This window comes from Oryctolagus cuniculus, chromosome 16, assembly GCF_051225735.1.
Source record: "Oryctolagus cuniculus isolate XC-2025 breed Fujian yellow rabbit chromosome 16, ASM5122573v1, whole genome shotgun sequence".
In the NCBI taxonomy this organism is placed as follows: Eukaryota; Metazoa; Chordata; class Mammalia; order Lagomorpha; family Leporidae; genus Oryctolagus; species Oryctolagus cuniculus.
The window spans coordinates 17,044,446-17,067,020 of NC_142882.1; the positions used below are offsets into that span (position 1 = coordinate 17,044,446).

The following is a 22,575-nucleotide window of genomic DNA, read 5'->3' on the forward strand; positions in this document are numbered from 1 at the left end:
AAACCAGTCATATTAAGTAGAACAGATTAAAAAAACTACTAAGAGGGATAATGTATTAAGTTGTTCATTAACAGTCAGGGCTATGCTGATCAAGTCACGGTTTCCCATAGTGTCCATTTCACTTCAACAGCTTTCCTTTTTGGTGTTCAGTCAGTTGTCACCGATCAGGGAGAACATATGGTATTTGTCCCTTTGGGACTGGCTTATTTCACTCAGCATGATGTGTTCCAGATTCCTCCATTTTGTTGCAAATGACTGGATTGCGTTGTTTCTTACTGCGGTATAGTATTCTAAAGAGTACGTATCCCATAATTTCTTTATCCAGTCTACCATTGATGGGCATTTAGGTTGGTTCCAGGTCTTAGCTATTGTGAATTGAGCTGCAATAAACATTAGGGTGCAGACCGCTTTTTTGTTTGCCAATTGAAATTCCTTTGGGTAAATCCCAAGGAGTGGGATGGCTGGGTCGAACGGTAGGGTTATCTTCAGGTTTCTGAGGAATCTCCAGACTGACTTCCATAGTGGCTTGACCAGTTTGCATTCCCACCAACAGTGGGTTAGTGTCCCTTTTTCCCCACATCCTCGCCAGCATCTGTTGTTGGTAGATTTCTGCATGTGAGCCATTCTAACCGGGGTGAGGTGAAACCTCATTGTGGTTTTGATTTGCATTCCCCTGATTGCTAATGACCTTGAACATTTTTTCATGTGCCTGTTGGCCATTTGGATTTCCTCTTTTGAAAAATGTCTATTGAGGTCCTTGGCCCATCTCTTAAGTGGGTTGTTGGTTTTGTTTTTGTGGAGTTTCTTGATCTCTTTGTAGATTCTGGTTATTAACCCTTTATCTGTTGCATAGTTTGCAAATATTTTTTCCCATTCTGTCGGTTGTCTCTTCACTCTCCTGACTGTTTCTTTTGCAGTACAGAAACTTCTCAATTTGATGCAATCCCAATAGTTGATTTTGGCTTTGACTGCCTGTGCCTCCCGGGTCTTTTCCAGAAATTCTTTGCCTGTGCCAATATCTTGAAGGGTTTCTCCAATGTTCTCTAGTAACTTGATGGTGTCAGGTCGTAGATTTAGGTCTTTAATCCATGTTGAGTGGATTTTTGTGTAAGGTGTAAGGTAGGGGTCTTGCTTCATGCTTCTAAACGTGGAAATCCAATTTTCCCAGCATTATTTATTGAATAGACTGTCCTTGCTCCAGGAATTGGTTTTAGATCCTTGATCAAATATAAGTTGGCTGTAGACGTTTGGGTTGATTTCTGGTGTTTCAATTCTGTTCCATTGGTCTATCCATCTGTTTCTGTACCAGTACCATGCTCTTTTGATTACAACTGCCCTGTACTATGTCCTGAAATCTGGTATTGTGATGCCTCCAGCTTTGTTTTTGTTGTACAAGATTGCTTTAGCTATTCGAGGTCTCTTGTGCCTCCATATAAATTTCACCACCATTTTTTCCAGATCTGAGAAGAAGGTCTTCGGTATCTTGATTGGTATTGCATTGAATCTATAAATTGCTTTTGGGAGAATGGACATTTTGATGATGTTGATTCTTCTAATCCATGAGCATGGAAGATTTTTCCATTTCTTGGTATCCTCTTCTATTTCTTTCTTTAAGGTTTTGTAATTTTCATCGTAGAGTTCTTTAACGTCCTTGGTTAAGTTTATTCCAAGGTATTTGATTGTTTTTGTAGCTATTGTGAATGGGATTGATCTTAGAAGTTCTTCCTCAGCCATGGCATTGTCTGTGTATACAAAGGCTGTTGATTTTTGTGCATTGATTTTATATCCTGCTACTTTGCCAAACTCTTCTATGAGTTCCAATAGTCTCTTAGTAGGGTTCTTTGGGTCCCCTAAATAAAGAATCATGTCATCTACAAAGAGGGATAGTTTGACTTCTTCCTTCTCAATTTGTATCCCTTTAGTTTCTTTTTCTTGCCTAATAGCTCTGGCTAGAACCTCCAGAACTATATTGAATAGCAGTGGTGAGAGTGGACATCCCTGTCTGGTACCAGATCTCAGTGGAAATGCTTCCAACTTTTTCCCCATTCAATAGGATGTTGGCTGTGGGTTTTTCATAGATTGCTTTGATTGTATTGAGGAATGTTCCTTCCAAACCCAGTTTGCTTAGAGTTTTCATCATGAACGGGTGTTGTATTTTATCAAATGCTTTCTCGGCATCTATTGAGAGAACCATATGGTTTTTCTTCTGCACTCTGTTAATGTGGTGTATCACATTGATTGTCTTGCGCACATTAAACCATCCCTGCATAGCAGGGATAAATCCCACTTGGTCTGGGTGGATGATCTTTCTGATGTGTTGTTGCATTCTATTGGCGAGAATTTTATGGAGGATTTTTGCATCTATGTTCATCAGGGATATTGGTCTGTAATTCTCTTTCAGTGCTGCATCTTTTTCCGGCTTAGGAATTAAGGTGATGCTGGCTTCATAGAAAGAATTTGGGAGGATTCCCTCTTCTTCGATTGTTCTGAATAGTTTGAGAAGAATTGGAGTTAGTTCTTCTTTAAACATCTGGTAGAATTCAGCAGTGAATCCATCTGGTCCTGGGCTTTTCTTTGTTGGGAGGGCCTTTATTACTGTTTCAATTTCTGTCTCAGTTATGGGTCTGTTTAGGTTTTCAATGTCTTCCTGGTTCAATTTAGGTAGGTTGCATGTGTCCAGGAACCTATCCATTTCTGATAGGTTTCCCTGTTTGCTGGCATACAAGTCCTTGTAGTAATTTCTGATGATTCTTTTTATTTCTGTGGTGTCTGTTGTTACGTTTCCTTTTTCATCTCTGATTTTATTGATTTGGGTCTTTTCTCTTCTTTTTTTAGTTAGTTGGGCCAATGGGGTGTCAATTTTGTTTATTTTTTCAAAAAAAACCAGCTCCTCGTTTGGCTGATTTTTTGTAATTTTTCTTGATTCAATCCTGTTGATTTCTTCTCTGATTTTAATTATTTCTCTTCTCCTACTAGATTTGGGTCTGGTTTACTGTAGGTTTTCTAGATCCTTGAGGTGAATTGAAAGCTCATCTATTTGGTACCTTTCCAATTTCTTGATATAGGCACCTATTGATATAAACTTTCCTCTTAACACTGCTTTTGCTGCGTCCCATAAGTTTTGGTATGTTGTGCTGTTATCCTCATTTACTTCCAGAAAGTTTTTGATTTCTCTTTTGATTTCTTCTATGACCCATTGTTCATTCAGGAGCATGTTGTTCAATCTCCATGTGTTTGTGTATGCTCTAGGGATTCCTGAGTTGCTAATTTCCAACTTCATTCCTTTATGGTCTGAGAAGCTGCATGGTATGATTCTAATTCTTTTGAATTTGCTGAGACTTGCTTTATGGCCTAGTATGTGGTCAATCCTAGAGAAGGTTCCATGTACTGCTGAGAAGAATGTAAAATCTTTAGCTGTAGGATTGAAAGTTCTGTATATATCTGTTAGATCCATTTGGGCTATAGTGTCGTTTAAATCTACTGTATCCTTGTTGATCTTCTGTCCTATTGATCTGTCTATTTCTGAGAGTGGAGTATTGAAGTCCCCCAGTACTATTGTATTGGGGTCTAAGTCTCCCTTTAAGTCCGTTAACAAATCTTTTGGATAAACTGGTGCCCTGTAGTTAGGTGCATATACATTGATAATTGTTATATCTTCCTGTTGAATTGATCCCTTAATCATTATGTAGTGTCCCTCTTTGTCTCTCTTAACAGTTTTTGTGGTAAAGTTTATGTTGTCCGATATTAAGATGGCTACGCCCGCTCTTTTTTCATTTCTGTTGGCATGGTATATCTTTTTCCAGCCTTTCACTTTCAGTCTGTATGGATCTTTGTTGGAAAGATGTGTTTCTTGTAAGCAGCAAATAGATGGGTTTTGTTCCTTAACCCAATCAGCCAAGCAGTGTCTTTTAACTGGATAGTTCAGGCCATTCACGTTCAATGTGACTAATGATAAGTGGTAACTTTGCCCTGCCATTTGCCAAAGATAAATTCTAATATATGCTTTGAATTCCCTGTGATCTTTTGCTGAGAGCTTTCCTTCCTTGGTTTCCTTCCTTTACCTTCTTTCATATTGATGACCGTGTTTCTTTGTTTCTGTGTGTAACACATCTTTAAGCATCTTTTGCAGGGCTGGACGAGTGGCAACAAATTCTTTCAATTTCTGTTTGCTATGAAAAGTCTTTATTTCACCTTCATTCACAAATGAGAGCTTAGCAGGATATAATATTCTGGGCTGGCAGTTTTTCTCTCTTAGTACCTGGGCTATATCTCGCCATTCCCTCCTAGCTTGTAGAGTTTCTGATGAGAAGTCAGCTGTGAGTCTGATTGGAGATCCTCTGAGAGTAATCTGACATTTCTCTCTTGCACATTTTAGGATCTTTTCTTTATGTTTCACGGTGGAGAGTTTAATTACCACGTGTCGTGGTGAGGATCTCTTTTGGTCGTGTTTATTAGGGGTTCTGTGGGCTTCCTGTACTAGGATTTCTCTGTCCTTCTCCAAACCTGGGAAATTTTCTGCTAGTATCTCACTAAAAAGGCCTTCTAATCCTTTCTCCCTCTCCATGCCTTCAGGAACTCCTAGAACCCGAATGTTGGGTTTTTTAATAGTATCCTGAAGATTCCCGACAATATGTTTTAGATTCCTAATTTCCTCTTCTTTTCTTTGGTCTGACTGTATCCTTTCCTGTGCTCTGTCTTGTAAGTCCGATATTCTCTCTTCTGCTTCACCCGTTCTGTTTGTAAGGCTCTCTATTGTGTTTTTCATTTGATCTATTGAATTCTTCACTTCAGTCACTATCACAGTTTCCTGTTGTACTAGTTGTTTCATTTCATTTTGATTCCTCCTTAATATTTCATTTTCACGAGAGAGATTTTCTATCTTGTCCATTAAGGATTTCTGTAGTTCAAGAATTTGTTTTTGAGAACTTCTTAATGTTCTAATCAATTTTTTGAGATCTGCTTCTTGCATTTCTTCTATGTCATCATCTTCATAATCTTGAATTGGGGTGTCTTTTTCATTTGAGGGCGTCATGGTGACTTCCTTGTTTTTATTACCTTGGTTTTTGCATTTGTTTTTTGGCATATTGGAGATATTTGGTTTCTTCACTGTGGTGTTTTTTCTTGTTATACTATGACTCTGGATTAAGTGGACTGTCTGTTTTTGATGGAGCCTTAGGGCTTGAGATGGGTGTGGCCTGAGAGCTCTGTTTGGTGTGCCAAAGGTGACACTCCCAGGTTAGGCGTGGTAAACCTCTCTCTCTCTCTCTCTCTCTTTCTTTTTTTTTTTTTTTTTTTTTTGATTCAAAAGAGAAGTAATTCCGCACAGCTGAACAAAGTTGGAGGTAGTTTGCAGGCAAATGATATACCCACAGGAGCCAGAGATCAGAAGCTCTTTCCCAAGGACCACACAGGGAATCTGTTTTGCCCTCAGAGTGGGCTCAAATTCTCCTTCAGTCTCCCACTGGGTTGCCAAAGTTACGGAATTGTAGCGTCTCTGGAGAGTGCTCACGTGAATTCGAGAACCTGATTTTTTAAATACTCAAATCTCAGCAGAGAACACGGTAATGCATACAACAGGGAAATACAGCCCAGTCAAAGGAAACCTTTACTTCTCCAGAAATAAATTAGAAAACCTTCCTAAAAGATATGGAGTTATTGAATCTTCTCACAACAAAATAAAAAAAAAATCCTCTTTAAAATGGTCAAAAGCTGAGGCCAGTGCTGTGGTGCAGTGGGTTAAAGCCCTAGCCTGAAGCACTAGCATCCCATATGGGTGCCAGTTCTAATCCTGGATGCTCCTCTTCCAATCTAGCTCTCTGCTATGGCCTGGGAAAGCAGGAGAAGATGGCCCAAATCCCTGGCTTCCCTGCACCCACGTGGGAGACCAGGAAGAAGTTCCTGGCCCCTGGATACAGATCAGCATGGCTCCAGCCATTGCGGCCATCTGGGGAGTGAACCAGTGGGTGGAAGACCAATCTCTCTCTTTCTCTACCTCTCTCTCTAACTCTGTCTTTCAAATAAATAAAATAAATCTTTAAAAAATAAATAACATAAAAAACTAGTCAAAAACTAAAAGATGACACAGATAGACAGCTTAAAGCCAACAGGAAAACATTAATCAAATGAAAATAAAAATAAAGACACAGGGCCAGTACTGTGGCATAGTAGACTAAGCCTCTGCCTGCAGTGCCAGCATCCAATATGGGTGCCAGTTGGTGTCCCAGCTGCTCCTCATCTGATCCATCTCTTTTCTACGGCCTAGGAAAGCAGTAGAAGAAGGTTCAAGTGACCCCTGCAGCTAAGTGGGAGACCTGAAAGGAGCTACTGGCTCTTGGCTTCAGATTGGCCCAGTTCTGGTCATTGCAGCCATTTGGGGAGTGAACCAGTGGAAGGAAGACCTCTCTTTCTGTCTCTTCCTCTAACTCTACCTCTCAAATAAATACATAAACTCTTTTTTAAAAAAAAAAAAAGACACTTAACAAAGACAGAAACAGAAATAGTGCAGATGAAGAATAACCAAACTAGAACATTAGATAGAGTGGTCAACAGCAGACGTTTCAAGTAGAAGAAAGAATCAGTAAACTATTTTACTTTTCAAGTAATTTATTTATTAAGTTACATCATTCTTTTTTAACACTGTGTTTCAAAATAGCTTTAACAGTGGAGGATGGCCCAGGTCCTTGGGCCCCTGCACCCACATGGGAGACCTGGAGGAAGCTCCTGGCTCCTGGCTTTGGATTGGCACATCTCTGGCCATTGCGGCCATCTGAGGAGTGAACCAGTGGTTGGATGACCTCTCTCTCTCTGTGTGTGTAACTCTGACTTTCAAATAAAATAAATAACGTAAAAAAGCTTTAAAATTACAAAAATAAAAATGTGAGGTAGTAAGAGGCCCCAAGTACCCCTCACCCTGTAACCCCTATTACCTCTCATATTAACATCCTCATTACAATTAATGAACCATACCAAGATTCCCCTATTTTTTAATCCAAAAACCTTTTATTCTCTCCATCTTCATAGCCTCTAGTAATCAACATTCTGTATTCCTATTGAATTGGGTTTTTTTTTTCACATGAAATTTTCAAGTAAAAGGAATACAGAGTAAGAATGAAGAGAAGTATAGCAGAGAACCAATTTGAAGAAATAATGACTGCAAATTAAAACTTCCCAAATTTGAGGAAGGAACTGGACATACACATTCAAGACGCTCATTAAACTGCAATTATAATAAAGCCAAAAGACTACCACAAAAAATTATAATGAAACTGTCCAAAGTCAAAAAAAAGGTGAAAATCTGAAAGCAGTGAGTGAAAAGCGACATTACATAAAATGAAGCTGCTTAAAAACCAACAACAGAGTTTTTTTATCAGCATAGTTTTCAGCACATACCTACAGTGCTTTAAAAATTCTTAACTCAGTCTTAACACCAGTTCAATAAATGAGAATCTCTGGTGGTGAGACACAGGCCTGGATTTGTTAAAGCTCCCTGGGTGATTCCCTAAAGATGAGCAGCAATGTGCATCCCCACAGACACTAGCACAGATAAAGAAAATAGATAAAAACTGTGTATGGAAAGCACATATGAATTATGGTAAAGAGGCAAGCATTAAGGATACAAAAAAGTTGTTTATCCAGGATACCTGGATTATTAATTACATACTGAAGAAGGCTCCATAATATAAAAAAACTCAGGCATGAACTGGTTAAGATGTGCATAGGTTTTTTTTTAAGATTTATTTATTTATTTATTTGAAAGCGTTAAACAGAGAAAGGAGAGGCAGAGAGAGAGAGAGGGAGACAGAGAGAGAGGTCTTCCATCCTATGGTTAACATCCCATTGGCAGCAATGGCCAGATCTGTGCTGATCCAAAGCCAGGAGCCAGGAGTTTCTTCCAGGTCACCCATGCGGGTGCAGGGACCTAAGGACTTGGACCATCTTCTGCTTTCTCAGGCTGTAGCAGAGAGCTCGATCAGAAGAGGAGCAGCCGGGTCTTGAACTGGCGCCCATATGAGGTGCCAATGCTTCAGGCCAGGGCATTAATCCGCTGTGCCACAGCACCAGTCCCTAGATGTCTAGTTTCCTGCCTTGTCCAAACTCCCATCCAATGGAGGGCACAGGGACTGAAATTAGACTTTTATTGAGGAGCCTCTGCATAGTGCTCTCGATGTCCCTGCTCCTCAGACTGTGGGAGTGACCACACTGTACACCACTGAGGCCACTGCACACTTTCAGAGAGAAAGTGAGAAAACTGAAATCAGATACACCCCAAGGCCTGGTCCATAAAGCCAGGAAACAACCAACAGGTGAGGGTCACAGGTGGAGAAGACTTTGGACTTTCCACCTGGTGATGGGACTCTCAGAATGTAGGAAACACGTTCATAGGAACAGTAAAGGATCCTTGAGCGGAAAAAAACCTACATGATGCCAGCAAAATAAACAAATGGGCGATGGTATCAAGGCAAGTGAGGTTGAGAAGGTGAGAAGGGTCACAGAGAAAATAGAAATTTCAACATCCTTGAAGCAGGTACCTTGCAAGACCATCAAGCTGTGCAGCATGGAATCAAAAAGGCTGGCCACAACCGACACTGAAACTAAGAAGCCACAGCGTTGGGGGTTCATGATGACCTGGTAAGGCAATGGGTGACCGATGGTGACAAACTGGTCATAGGTCATGACAGTCAAAATCAAATCATCCGTGCAACATTAGATGATGAAGAAAGACATCTGTGTCAGGCCGCCCACATAGGAGTTGACTGTGCTGTGAGTGTGAACATCCACAGTCATCTTAGGAACTGTGGAGGAGCTGAAACCCACATTAGCCAAGAAGAGGCTACAAAGGAAGAAGTACATGGGGGTGTGCAGGTGGGAGTCTGAGCTGATGGCCAGGATGATGAGCAGGTTCCCAAGCACTGTGATCAGGTACATAGATAGGAACAGCAAAAGACACTGAGGGGCTGCAAGTCTCAATCCTCTGTGAAGCCCATGAGATGGAAATCTGAGACATGTGTGAGATTTTGTTTTCCAATGTAACCCATACTCCTTCTGGAAAAGAAAACAGTGTTGGTAAAATGACGCAGATGAACAGTCACATAGCACTTGTATATATTTTCATTTCAGCTGGTCATGGGTATAACACAAAGATAACTCGTATGTGTGTGGAATAAATGAAATGAAAAGTTTTCTTGGTGCAGTGTGATTTTGAAATTCCTATTTTGATTCATGATATGTATCTTCCACAAAGTTTTTTAATTAATTTATTTATTTGAAAGAGTTACACAGAGAGGAGAGGCAGAAAGAGAGAGAGAGAGAGAGAGAGAGAGAGAGAGAGAGAAAGGGGTCTTCAATCCTATGGTTCACTCCCCAATTGGCCACAACAGCCAGAGCTGTGCTGATCTGAAGCCAGGAGCCAGAGGCTTCGTCCTAGTCTTCCATCAGGTACAGGGGCTCAAAGACTGGGACCATCTTCTACTGCTTTCCCAGGCCATAGCAGAAAGCTGGATTGGAAGTGGAGCAGCTGGGTCTTGAACCAGCGTCCATATGGGATGCCAGTGCTTCAGGCCAGGGCATTAACCTCCTGCACCACAGTGCCAGCCCCATTTTAAAACAGATTTTATTTTATTTTATTTTACTTAATGTATACTAAACTGATCTTCTGTAAAAAAAAAAAAGAAGAAGAAGAAATTATCAATTACAACTTGACTCTCACTGGCATTAAACATGACAATAGGTCTGATCTGATTTCATCATCATTTAAAAAATCATCTATTATTTTTCACTTTATGTTTCTGTGTGGGAGCAAACTTGAAATCTTTATTTAATGTATGCTAAACTGATCTTCTGTATATAAAGAGAATCAAAAATGAATCTTGATGTGAATGGAAGGGGAGAGGGAGTGGGAGAGGGGAGAGTTGCGGGTGGGAGGGACGTTATGGGGGGGAAGCCATTGCAATCCATAAGCCGTACTTTGGAAATTTATATTCATTAAATAAAAGTTAAAAAAAAACAGATTTTATTTGTTTGAGAGGTACAATCACAGACACAGAGGGAGAGACAGAGAGAAAGATCTTTTATCCTCTGGTTTACTCCCCAAATGGCCGCAGCAGCCAGAGCTGAGCTGATCTGAAGCCAGGAGCCAAGAGCTTCTTCCAGATCTCCCATGAGGGTAGCAGGGGCCCAAGCACTTGGGTCATCCTCCACTGCTTTTCCAGGACATAGGCAGAGAGATAGATCAGAAGTGGAGCAGTCAAGACACTAACCAGCGCCCACATAGGATGCCAGCTCTACAGGTGGAGGCTTAACCTACTACACAATAGCACCTGCCCCCACAAAGTTTTTGAAGACCTCCTCATATTTACACTTTGGACTATTCAATGTCTGTCACCTCTCTCAGTGATTTCAAACTCAGTCGTCTTAGGGATCGTCCATGATTGGCTTCTGTGTTATTCAGCTCCTTTTATACTCAACCTGCTTCAGAGAAACTCAACTGAACAATGTTAGGCAACCAAGAACATTTGGAACTGACAAATATATGAACATAAAGGAAATTAGCAGCAAAACACCTTAATTTTCTAAACAATGGTGCATATTCCCTTAATTCAGAATGTTTATAAATATTCTATAAGAGCTGCCAGTTCTTTGTCTAAACACTAAATTGAAGTGGATGGTTCACAATTAGGAAATGTTTGTGTCCATTGTCATCCAAGAGTTCATTTGTACTTGGTTTTTTCTATTCTGTGCTGTGTAGATGTAAGTGCTCATTCAGATATTGTTTATCTACTTTTTTGAGGGGCAGAGTCAGGGCCTGAGAAAACTCTCATCCACTGGTTCATTCCCCCCAAAGCTGAAGTGTCTGTGGCTGGTCCAAGACAGATCTAGGACTTGGAACTCAATGCAGATTTATTTCCCACATGTGTGGCAGCAACCCAGTTATTTTGCCCATCCCTGCTACGTTCCATTGTATGCATTAGCAGGAAGCTGCAGTCAATAATCAGAGCCAGGAATCAAACCTCAGTACTCCACAGTGGGGGAGATGGACATCTTCACCACCAAGCTATGGGCCAAATCCTGCTTGTCGTATACAATCATTCAATATGTAACTCCTCACCTTGTCTTTGGTGGGTTTCACATTTTGATAAACAGTATCTTAGCTGCAAACACATAGTCATGAAATCAACACCTATAAATATAGCATTACTATGTTCTGCATTTGTCAATGATTGGAAATAAGGCACTTTGAAGTTACCATTATTCTCCCAAGATGGGTTCCTGTTTTCAGTTCCTAAGCCCTTGCTTGGGTTGGTATTTTATGGATTGGAGATTTATGGGCATTTTAAATAGATTTGTTTTTAATTTTAATAGATTTATTTATTTACTTAGGAAGGCAGAGTGACAAAGAGAGGAAGAGACAAAGAGCGATTGATCTTCCATCCATTGGTTCACCCCCAAAATGGCCACAGTGGTTGGGTATGGACCCAGCCAGAGCCAGGAGCCAAGAGCTTCTTAAGTATCCAAGTTTTTGGGCCATCTTCTGCTACTTCTCCAGGTGCCTTAGCTGGCTCAGAAATGGAGCAGCTGGAACTCAGAGTCTCACATGTGGGATGCTGGTGTCACAGGCAGCAGTTTAACCCACTGTGCTACAATGTCAGTCCCACTTATCTATATTTTAATCTTTTAAATGAGTCTTCTTCTAAATTGTGTCTTTATTGAATTATTTTGATGTATTGTAAGACTATTAATTATTACATATTTATTTAGCACCTTATGATTACTTACTTAGGAACAGCTGAAAGAAAGCCAAGGAATAATTTTTAAAAGTTTGTAGGAAATAGAATTGAAAGAAAAGATCAAAATAGGTATTTCTTTGTTTTTTTGAAGGACCCCATACATGTAAACATATCTGCATTTAACCTTGTGATGCAGTAAATAGTTATGTAAACATGATGAGTTACTCTTAAAAGCAGCACTATAAAAGGAAAGCAGAATTTTCACTGAGTTCAGAATTCTACCCAAGAACCAAGCTTTTATGATTTGGATCTTTGCACTGACACTTTTCTTTTGGGACTAGTCAGTCTAATTATTGCAAATACTCTGCTAGTCTTGTGCATAAGGAAACCATGCTTCCAATAGTCCGTCTTGCAAGCTCTGTTACAGAACTCACAGTATGGGCTCCCTTGCTGTGGGGCATGAGTAGAGAGTGAGGGTCCATTTCCCATTCCTGCCCAGTGAGCATAGAGGGCTGAGGCTCTCTCCTCGGGACTGTTGGATGACGTGCAGCCCTGCCTGCTCTAACACACATGATTCTGGAAGGAGAACACACAGGTACAGTCTTCTGTGTGCTGAGACTAGTAGTCTTTTTATTTATTTGTATTCACTTGAAATGCAGAGAGATGAGACAAACAGGGAAAGATTGCTGGATCACTGCCCAAATGCCCACAACAAATGTTCCCAGCAATTTCTTTTTTCTGCTTACCAAGGTAGTACCCATTTCACTCCATAATGCATTTTCTTTGGATTTTTAATGAGTGTTGTCAGCTCATTGAGATTGAAAAATATGCATTTGGCCACAGTGATATCAGTGACATACAGAATAGGAAGCCAAGATCTTCATTTCCCACATGATGGCAAGACTTAATATACAGGGACAAAATGCCTGTGTCTGGTCTCTAACAAACCAGCTAAGAGACTGCATCACCCTAGGTGTGCACAAAACCAGCAAGAGCTGCGTCCAAGTTTGTAAGAGAGCTCGCTGCATGTGTACAACCAGGCCCTCCCTGCCCCAGAGGCAGTATGGCAGAGAGAAAATCCTCAACTCCTAACATCTCTCGTGGAAGAGAAAGAGCAGGTGGAGTGTTCAAAGTTCTGTCTTCTCAGAAATGCCTGAGGAAGGAGTTGATACCTGGCCTGACTTGGGCACTTTTGGTAATGACAGTGCTACATGGGAAACAGTGAACAAGGAAGGGCACCTAGGAACAACCCCCAGAGGAATTGCAGTGCCACAGGCAGACACCAAGTGGAGGAGGAAATGATGCACTCTTGAGGACAATGGCAAAACTCTCTAACTGCAAAACCACATACATACACAAGCCCACAGATGATGCCTCCCCAGAGAAGGCTTGAGGGTTCCCCAGGATGTCCAACATGTCTACCAGTAAAGGTCTTTCCCTTCATGAGGCCAATCTGAAAGGAACTGGACAGCCTCATTTTTCTCTTCTTTTTTTTTAAAAGATTTATTTTATTTGAAAGAGTGACACAGAGAGAGGAGACACAGAGAAAGAGAGAGAGAGGTCTTCCATCCACTGATTCACCCCCTGATTGGCTGCACTGGCTGGAGCTGTGCCGATCCGATGCCAGGAACTTCTTCCAGGTCTCCCACACACATGAGAGACCATCTTCTGTTTTTCCAAGCCATAGCAGAGAGCTGGATCAGAAGTGAAGCAGCCAGGACTTGAACCGGCACCCATATGGGATGCCGGCACTGCAGGCGGCTGCTTTACCCATTACACCACAGTGCCAGTCCCTCCTGATTTTTCTAAGACTCCAGTCTCAGCAGAGAACACAAGCAATGCATAGAAACAAATAAGGCATGAAGGAACAAATTTCATCTGCAGAAATAAACCACCTACCCTTCTTTAAATAAATGGAGATATTTGATTATCCCGGAGCAAGTTCAAAATAACCATCTTAAATATTGTCAGCATGTTAAGAGATAACACAGACAAATCATGAAAACTATGTATGAACAAAATGATAATAAAGAGACATAAACTATAAAAGAAACAAATACTGGAGATAAAGAATAACTAAATTGGAGTAAAAAAATACAATGTTCAACAGCAGACTGTATCAAGGAGAAGAAAGGTTCTGGCAATTTTTTACCATCCAAATTATTTTTACTGACAGTTATACCTTTAAAGTTTTTATATCCGAATAGATTTAAATGTACAAAACATATTATGAGGTAGTAATGCCCATATGCCCCTCATGCCTTTTCCTTCACTAACATCTCATATTAGTTGCTTTGTCCCAATTAATGAATCATACCCAGCTTCCCCTGTTTTTAACTCCAAAAAGTGTTTAGTTTACACTCACTGCTAGACTCAGCTAATCAAAACTTTTTCAGACTGAGTTGTTTTTTTTTCCAACTATTATCAAAAGAATGGAGGAAAAAAGAATGAAGAGAAGTAAAGAGGCAGAGAGATTTAAGGGATACTATGGGCAGACCAAGTATACGTTCTGGGAGTTCCACAATAAGAAGATGGAGAGCATGTGGCAGAGAACCAACATGATGAAATAATGACTAAAATGTAAAACTTCCCAAATTTGAAGAAGGAAGCAGACAAACATTCAAGAAGCTCAATGAACTCCAATTATAATAAATCCAAAAGACTTAACACCAAAACAAATTATAATCGAACTGTGCAAAGTCACACAAAGAAAGAAAATCCTGAAACAGTGAGAGAAAAGTAGCTCATCACCTACAATGAAGCTCCTAAAGAATTGTTGTCAGTTTTCATCATACACTTAGGATCCTTAGAAATTCTCTTCTCGGTCTTCATACACTTGAAGAAATCAGAATCTCTGGTGGAGAGGTCCAGGCCTGAGTATTGCTAAAGCTCCCTGGTGTTCCCTAAAAGTAAGCAGCACTGCACACATTCTCACAGATAATGAAGGGTGACACACATATGTGTAAGATACATATGAATTTTGGAAAATATGGAAACATTGAAAACACAAAAGGAGGGGCTGGCAATGTGGCATAGCAGGTAAAGCCGCTACCTGGAGTGCCAGCATCCCATGTGGGCACCAGTTCTAGTCCCAGCTGCTCCACTTCCAATCCAGCTCTCTGCTATGGCCTTGGAAAGCAGTGGAGGATGGCACAGGTGCTTGGGCCCCTGCACCCATGTGGGAGACCTGGAAGAAGCTCCTGGCTCCAGGCTTTGGATTGACACAGCTCTGGCCATTGTGGCCAACTGGGGAGTGAACCAGCAGATGAAAGACACCTCTCTCTCTCTCCCCCCCTTCTCTTTCCTGCCTCTCCTCTCTTTGTGTAACTCTGACTTCCATGTAAATAAATCTTAAAAAAAAAAAAATGAAGCCAGCGCCATGGCTCACTTGGTTAATCCTCCTCCTGCAGCACTGGCATCCCATATGGGTGCCGGTACTAGTCTCGATTGCTCCTCTTCCAATCCAGCTCTCTGCTATGGCCTGGGAAAGCAGTGGAAGATGGCCCAAGTGCTTGGGCCCTGCACCCTTATGGGAGACCGGGAGGAAGCTCCTGGTACCTGGCTTCAGATAGGCGCATCGCCAGCCATAGTGGCCATTTGGGGAGTGAACCAATGGAAGGAAGACCTTTTTCTCTCACCTCTCTCTCCCTCTCTCCCTATCTCCCTCTCTCCCTCTCTCCCTCTCTGTCTATAAGTTTCCTGTCAAATAAATAAATTTAAAAAAAAAGAGTTGTTCATCAGTCTAGGATGTCTGCATTAGCAACAGGAACCTATAGTATCATAGGATTCAGACATACTGTGGTTAACATGAAGAAAAATTCTATAATGCTCTCCACCAAAAACACCAAAAGAGGCCACTTTAAGGCACATGTATGGAGAGAAAAGAGCCTCAAATGCCATGGAATGAGGGAGGTGAGATGTGTAGTTCTAGGACTCAGTTTTTCTGCTTTTCCAACCAGTGCTCCAAATGCATGGCACTGAGACTGTGTTGCTGAGGAGCCTCCAGATGGCCCTCTTGATGTCCCTGTTCCTCAGGCTGTAGATAAAGGGATTGAGCATGGGGGTGACCAGAGTGTACCCCACTGAAGCCCAGGCATCCTGCCCCAGAGAAAGTGAGAAAGTTGAACTGAGATAGACCCCAAGGCCTGTTCCATAAAATAAGCAAATGACTGACACGTGAGAGCCACAAGTAGAGAAGGCTTTGTACTTCCCACCTGGTGATGGGACCCTCAGAATGGAGGAAACAATTTTATAATAAGAGAAGAAGAGTGCTGACATAGGGAGAAAAGCATATATGACACCAACAAAACATACAAATATGTCATGAATGATTGTGTCAAAGTAGGTGAGGTTGAGAAGCTGAGAAGGGTCACAGAAGAAACTGGAAATTTCAACATCCTTGAAGCAGGTAAATTGCAAGACCATCAAACTGTGCAGCAGGGAATCCAAAACGCTGGCCACAACTGACACTGAAACTAAGAAGCCACAGGTGCGGGGGTTCATGATGACCTGGTAATGAAGAGGGTGGCAGATGGCAACAAACCTGTCATAGGTCATCACTGTCAGAATCAAATCATCCATGCATTCAAAGATGATGGAAAAAGACATCTGTGTCAGGCAGCCCACATAGGAGATGACTGTGCTGTGAGTGTGGATGTCCACAATCACCTTGGGAACCGTGGTGGAGGTGAGACCCACATCAGCCAAGGACAGGTTGCAGAGGAAGAAGTACATGGGGGTGTGGAGGTGGGAGTCTGAGCTGACAGCCAGGATGATGAGCAGATTCCCAAGCACTGTGACCAAATACATGTACAGGAACAGCACAAAAATGAGGGGCTGTAGGTCTGGATCCTCCGAGAATCCCAAGAGATGGAATTCTGAGACACGTGTAAGATTTTGTGTTTCAATATAACCTGCATTCCTTCTGGAAAAGAAAATATTGTTGGTAAAAGGAAACTGATAAACAGGCACCCAGCACTCTGTATATGTTTTCAATTAAACTAGTCATGTAGATATTTCAAGAGTAACTCTAAGGTTTATACTGGTACGCACACAGTGTTCGCTAATCAATCAATGTGATACACCACATTAACAGACTGCAGAAGAAAAACCATATGGTTATCTCAATAGACGCCGAGAAAGCATTTGATAAAATACAACACCTGTTCATGATGAAAACTCTAAGCAAACTGGGTTTGGAAGGAACATACCTCAATACAATCAAAGCAATCTATGAAAAACCCATGGCCAACATCCTATTGAATGGGGAAAAGTTGGAAGCATTTCCACTGAGATCTGGTACCAGACAGGGATGCCCACTCTCACCACTGCTATTCAATATAGTTCTGGAAGTTCTAGCCAGAGCTATTAGGCAAGAAAAAGAAATTAAAGGGATACAAATTGGGAAGGAAGAACTCAAACTATCCTTCTTTGCAGACGATATGATTCTTTATTTAGGGGACCCAAAGAACTCTACTAAGAGACTATTGGAACTCATAGAGGAGTTTGGCAAAGTAGCAGGGTATAAAATCAATGCACAAAAATCAACAGCCTTTGTATACACAGACAATGCCATGGCTGAGGAAGAACTTCTAAGATCAATCCCATTCACAATAGCTACAAAAACAATCAAATACCTTGCAATAAACTTAACCAAGGACGTTAAAGATCTCTACGATGAAAATTACAAAACCTTAAAGAAAGAAATAGAAGAGGATACCAAAAAATGGAAAAATCTTCCATGCTCATGGATTGGAAGAATCAATATCATCAAAATGTCCATTCTCCCAAAAGCAATTTATAGATTCAATGCAATACCAATCAAGATACCGAAGACCTTCTTCTCAGATCTGGAAAAAATGGTGCTGAAATTTATATGGAGACACAAGAGACCTCGAATAGCTAAAGCAATCTTGTACAACAAAAACAAAGCCGGAGGCATCACAATACAAGATTTCAGGACATACTACAGGGCAGTTGTAATCAAAACAGCATGGTACTGGTACAGAAACAGATGGACAGACCAATGGAACAGAATTGAAACACCAGAAATCAATCCAAACATCTACAGCCAACTCATATTTGATCAAGGGTCCAAAACCAATCCCTGGAGTAAGGACAGTCTATTCAATAAATGGTGCTGGGAAAATTGGATTTCCACGTGCAGAAACATGAAGCAAGACCCCTATCTTTCACCTTACACAAAAATCCACTCAACATGGATTAAAGACTTAAATCTACTACCTGACACCATCAAATTATTAGAGAGCATTGGAAAAACTCTGCAAGATATAGGTACCGACAATGACTTCTTGGAAAACACCCCAGAAGCACAGGCAGTCAAAGCCAAAATTAACATTTGGGATTGCATCAAATTGAGAAGCTTCTGTACTGCAAAAGAAACAGTCAGGAAAGTGAAGAGACAACCGACAGAATGGGAAAATATATTTGCAAACTATGCAACTTATAAAGGGTTGATAACCAGAATCTACAAAGAGATCAAGAAACTCCACAAAAACAAAACAAACAACCCACTTAAGAGATGGGCCAAGGACCTCAATAGACATTTTTCAAAAGAGGAAATCCAAATGGCCAACAGACACATGAAAAAATGTTCAAGGTCACTAGCAATCAGGGAAATGCAAATCAAAACCACAATGAGGTTTCACCTCACCCCGGTTAGAATGGCTCACATTCAGAAATCTACCAACAACAGATGCTGGCGAGGATGTGGGGAAAAAGGGACACTAACCCACTGTTGGTTGGAATGCAAACTGGTCAAGCCACTATGGAAGTCAGTCTGGAGATTCCTCAGAAACCTGAATATAACCCTACCGTTAAACCCAGCCATCCCACTCCTTGGAATTTACCCAAAGGAAATTATATTGTCAAACAAACAAGCTCTCTGCACATTAATGTTTATTGCAGCTCAATTCACAATAGCTAAGACCTGGAACCAACCCAAATGTCCATCAACAGTAGACTGGATAAAGAAATTATGGGACATGTACTCTATAGAATACTATACAGCAGTCAAAAACAACGAAACCCAGTCATTTGCAACAAGATGGAGGAATTTGGAAAACATCATATTGAGTGAAATAAGCCAGTCCCAAAGGGAAAAATATCATATGTTCTCCCTGATTGGCGACAACTATCTGAGCACCAAAGGGGAAACTTGTTGAAGTGAAATGGACACTGTGAGAAACAGTGACTTGATCAGCTCTTGTCCTGACGGTTGATGTACAATGTAATACTTTATCCATTTTAGTATTTTTTCTTTGTTCTAGTACCATTGGTTGAACTCTGTAATTAACACACAATTATTCTTAGGTGTTTAAATTTTAACTGAAAAGTGATCCCTGTTAGGAATTTGGAAAACATTATGTTGAGTGAAATAAGCCAATCCCAAAGGGACAAATACCACTTGTTCTCCTTGATAGGTGACAACTAACTGAGCACCAAAAAGGAAACCTGTTAAAGTGAAATGAACACTATGAGAAACAGTGACTTGATCAGCCCTCACCCTGACTGTTGATGAGCAGCTTAATATGTTATCCCTTTTAGTATTTTTTTTGTTTGTTCTACTTAATACTTTTGGTTGAATACTGTAATCAATACACAATTCTTCTTAAGTGCTGAAACTTAACTGAAAAGTGATCGCTGTTAAATATAAGAGTGGGAATAAGAGACGGAAGAGATGTGCAATTCGGGACATGCTCAAGCTGACTTACCTCAAACAGTAGAGTTAGAAACATACCAGGGGATTCGAATTGAATCCCATCGAGGTGGCATGTACCAATGCCATCTCACTAGTCCCAGTGATCAATTTCTGTTCACAATTGATCATAATGATAGGACTAAGAATCAAAGGGATCACATAAACAACAATAGTGTCTGCAAATACTAGCTGATAAAATAAAAAACGGAGAGAATGATCCAACATGGGAAGTGAGATACACAGCAGACCCATAGAATGGCAAAAGTCCTAACAGCACTCTGGCCTCATAATCAGCCCTTAAGGCATTCGGATCTGGCTGAAATTCCCATGAGGGTATTTCAGGCATGGAAAGCCAAGACACTCTGTGGGGAAAAAAAACCTAAATGAAAGATCTCCACAAGTGAGATCCCAGTGGAAAGAATGGGTCATGAAAGAAGGAGGTACCTTTTTCTGAAGGGGGGAAAGAGCTTCCACTTTGACCATGGCCTTGTCTAAAAATGATCAGAGTCAGTGAACTCAGGGGGCTTTCATCGCCTTGGCAGCTCATGACAAGAGCCTAGGGTGATTACTGAGGCCATAAACAAGAGTGTCAATTTGTTAAGTCAACAACAGGAGTCACTGTGCACTTACTCCTCATGTACGATCTCTGTCCTTAGTGTGCTGTACATTGAGATTTAATGCTATAACTAGTGCTCAAACAGTATTTTACACTTTATGTTTCTGTGTGCGAGCAAACCGTTGAAATCTTTACTTAATGTATGCTAAACTGATCTTCTGTATATAAAGAGAAATGAAAATGAATCTTGATGTGATTGGAAGGGGAGAGGGAGTGGGAAAGGGGAGGGTTATGGGTGGGAGGGGCGGTATGGGGGGAAGCCATTGTAATCCATATTCTGTACTTTGGAAATTTATATTCATTAAATAAAAGTCAAAAAAAAGTCATTCTTTGTATTTGAATGACAAACAAGAACAGAAAGACAAAGGGGGAAAATTTCTATTGACTGATTCACTCCCCAGAAGCCCACAAAACCCAGTGCTGAGTCAGGCAAAGCCAGGAACTGAGGATTCATCCTGGGTCTGCCATGTAGGTGGCAGAGCCAGAAATACTTCAGCCATCATCTGATGCATCCCAGGGTGAACAGTAACAAGAAGTAAAAACTGGAAGCAGAGCAAGGACTCAAACGCAGGCACTCAAAACTAAGATGCCTGCATCCCCAGTGGCATCTTAACTGCCATGCCAAATGCTTGCCCCGTGCACTAACATTAAGATTGCACAGGATATTTTCTCAGAATTTCTTGAGCACTTAAACACTGAACAGTGGGTCTCTGATGTTGGTGTGTAAGCACCCCAAGATTGTGCATCTATCTATCTTCTCCCTAGCACGTTACACAACCCATAAAATGACCTGCTCTCAGCCACATCTTCCTGCAGAACTGTCAGTTGGGTGGGTGTATCTCTGCATCTTGTAGTTACACAGTTTACCATACTGCTCCATGGTGTATCATCAGTCATGTAGTCCAAAGAAATAACCATGATTTCTCTTCTTCCAGCAGCATCTCCCTATGATGTCACAAACAGATGTAGCCATTCAACAAATGCTGCCAGTACAAGGGCCTCTGATGTTTGTTCTCCACGTAAGTGATCCTTGCACACCAGAATGTATTTTCCTTAGGTATTTTAATGTGTGTTATTATGTCATTACGACTTTAATGCAGTATACTTTGGAGATTAGTGACATCAAGAAGGTGATGGAATAGGAAACTCTAGGTCTTCATTTCCCTCATTGGGATTGGATTTACCAACATTTTGGACCAAATTGCCTTTGTTGGAACTCCAAAAACAGTTAAGAGATTGTGTCAGCCTAGATGAGTGCAAAGCCAGGGAGAAGTGTATCAAAATATGTTTGTTCAGCACTCTGGCCTCAGAATCAGCCCTTAAGGCATTCAGAACTGGCTGAAAAGCCCATGAGAGTATTCCAGGCATGGAAAGCCAAGACATTCTGGCAAAAAAAAATGACCTAAGGGAAAGATCTCTGTGAGTGAGATCCCAGTGGAAAGAACAGGTCATCAAAGGAGGTACCTTTCTCTGAAGGAAGGAGAGAACTTCCACTTTGACTATGACCTTGTCTAAATACGATGAGAGTCGGTGAACTCAGAAGGCCTCCAAGCCTTGGAAACCCATGACTGGAGCCTAGGGTGATTATTGACACCATACACAAGAGTGTCAATTTGTTAAGTCAACAACAGGAGTCACTGTGCACTTACTCCTCATGTAGGATACTTAATGTGCTGTACATTGTGAGTTAATGCTATAACTAGTACTCAAGCAGTATTTCACACTTTGTGTTTCTGTGTAAAATGTTGAAAGCTTTACACTTTGTGTTTCTGTGCAAACTGTTGAAAGCTTTACTTAATATATGCTACATTGATCTTCTGTATATAAAGAGAATTGAAAATGAATCTTGATGTGAATAGAAGGGGAGAGTAAGGGGAAAGGGGAGGGTTGTGGGTGGGAGGGAAGTTATGGGGGGGAAACCATTGTAATCCATAAGCTGTACTTTGGAAAATTATATTCATTAAATAAAAGTTGGAAAAAAAACACATTTGTTGCATTTTCCCACTACAGAGCTCCCTGTCCCAGAAACAGCATAGCAGAATGAGAAGAATCCCAACTCCTAGGAGGGAGTTCCAATCTCTCATGGAAGGGAAAGAGAAGGTGGAGTGTTCATCCAAAGTTCTGTCTTCTCAGAGCTGCCTGAGGAACTGGTTCATACCTTGCCTGCCTTGGAGCTCCCATGGTAATGGCATTAAATAGTACTAACTGCCCTCAGAGGTAGTGCAGTACCACAAACAGACACTAGGGGGAGGTTCAGGCGATGAGCTCTGGAGAACAAAGGCTAACCCCTTTCATTGCACAAATCTCACACAGAAGCCCAGGGAAATTTTGGATGTCACCCACAATCTTTAGACATTTGTTGTGAAGGTCTTTCCCTGTTGGAAGCTCATACATAAGGACTGGGAGATGTTTTTTCCCCAATGCTCAAATATCCATGGAGAGTACGAGAATGCATGGAAACAGGGAAATCTCACCTAATCAAATTAACAAACTGCATCTCCAGAGATAAAGTAGTA

General features: G+C 41.0%; 1 protein-coding gene and 1 long non-coding RNA gene across 3 annotated transcripts in view; one reads left to right on the forward strand and one right to left on the reverse strand.

Annotated features, from left to right (window-relative positions):
• LOC149121541 (uncharacterized) overlaps window positions 1-22,559 on the forward strand; it is a 57,597-nt gene extending 35,038 nt beyond the window's left edge. Inside the window, exons 2-3 of one of the 2 annotated variants that reach the window (XR_016222959.1) lie at window positions 20,995-21,078; window positions 22,070-22,559. This is a non-coding gene — a long non-coding RNA (uncharacterized LOC149121541). The remainder of the gene's footprint in view (window positions 1-20,994; window positions 21,079-22,069) is intronic. The other variant, XR_016222960.1, reaches the window with a different exon arrangement.
• Window positions 15,651-20,939, reverse strand: LOC100344370 (olfactory receptor 7E178-like). The gene is made up of 2 exons (XM_070059299.2): window positions 20,927-20,939; window positions 15,651-16,702 (listed from the first exon to the last, which is right to left on the reverse strand). The coding sequence occupies exons 1-2, from the start codon at window positions 20,937-20,939 to the stop codon at window positions 15,651-15,653; spliced, it is 1,065 nt and encodes a 354-aa protein (XP_069915400.2).
• Window positions 22,560-22,575: the final 16 nt, after the last annotated feature.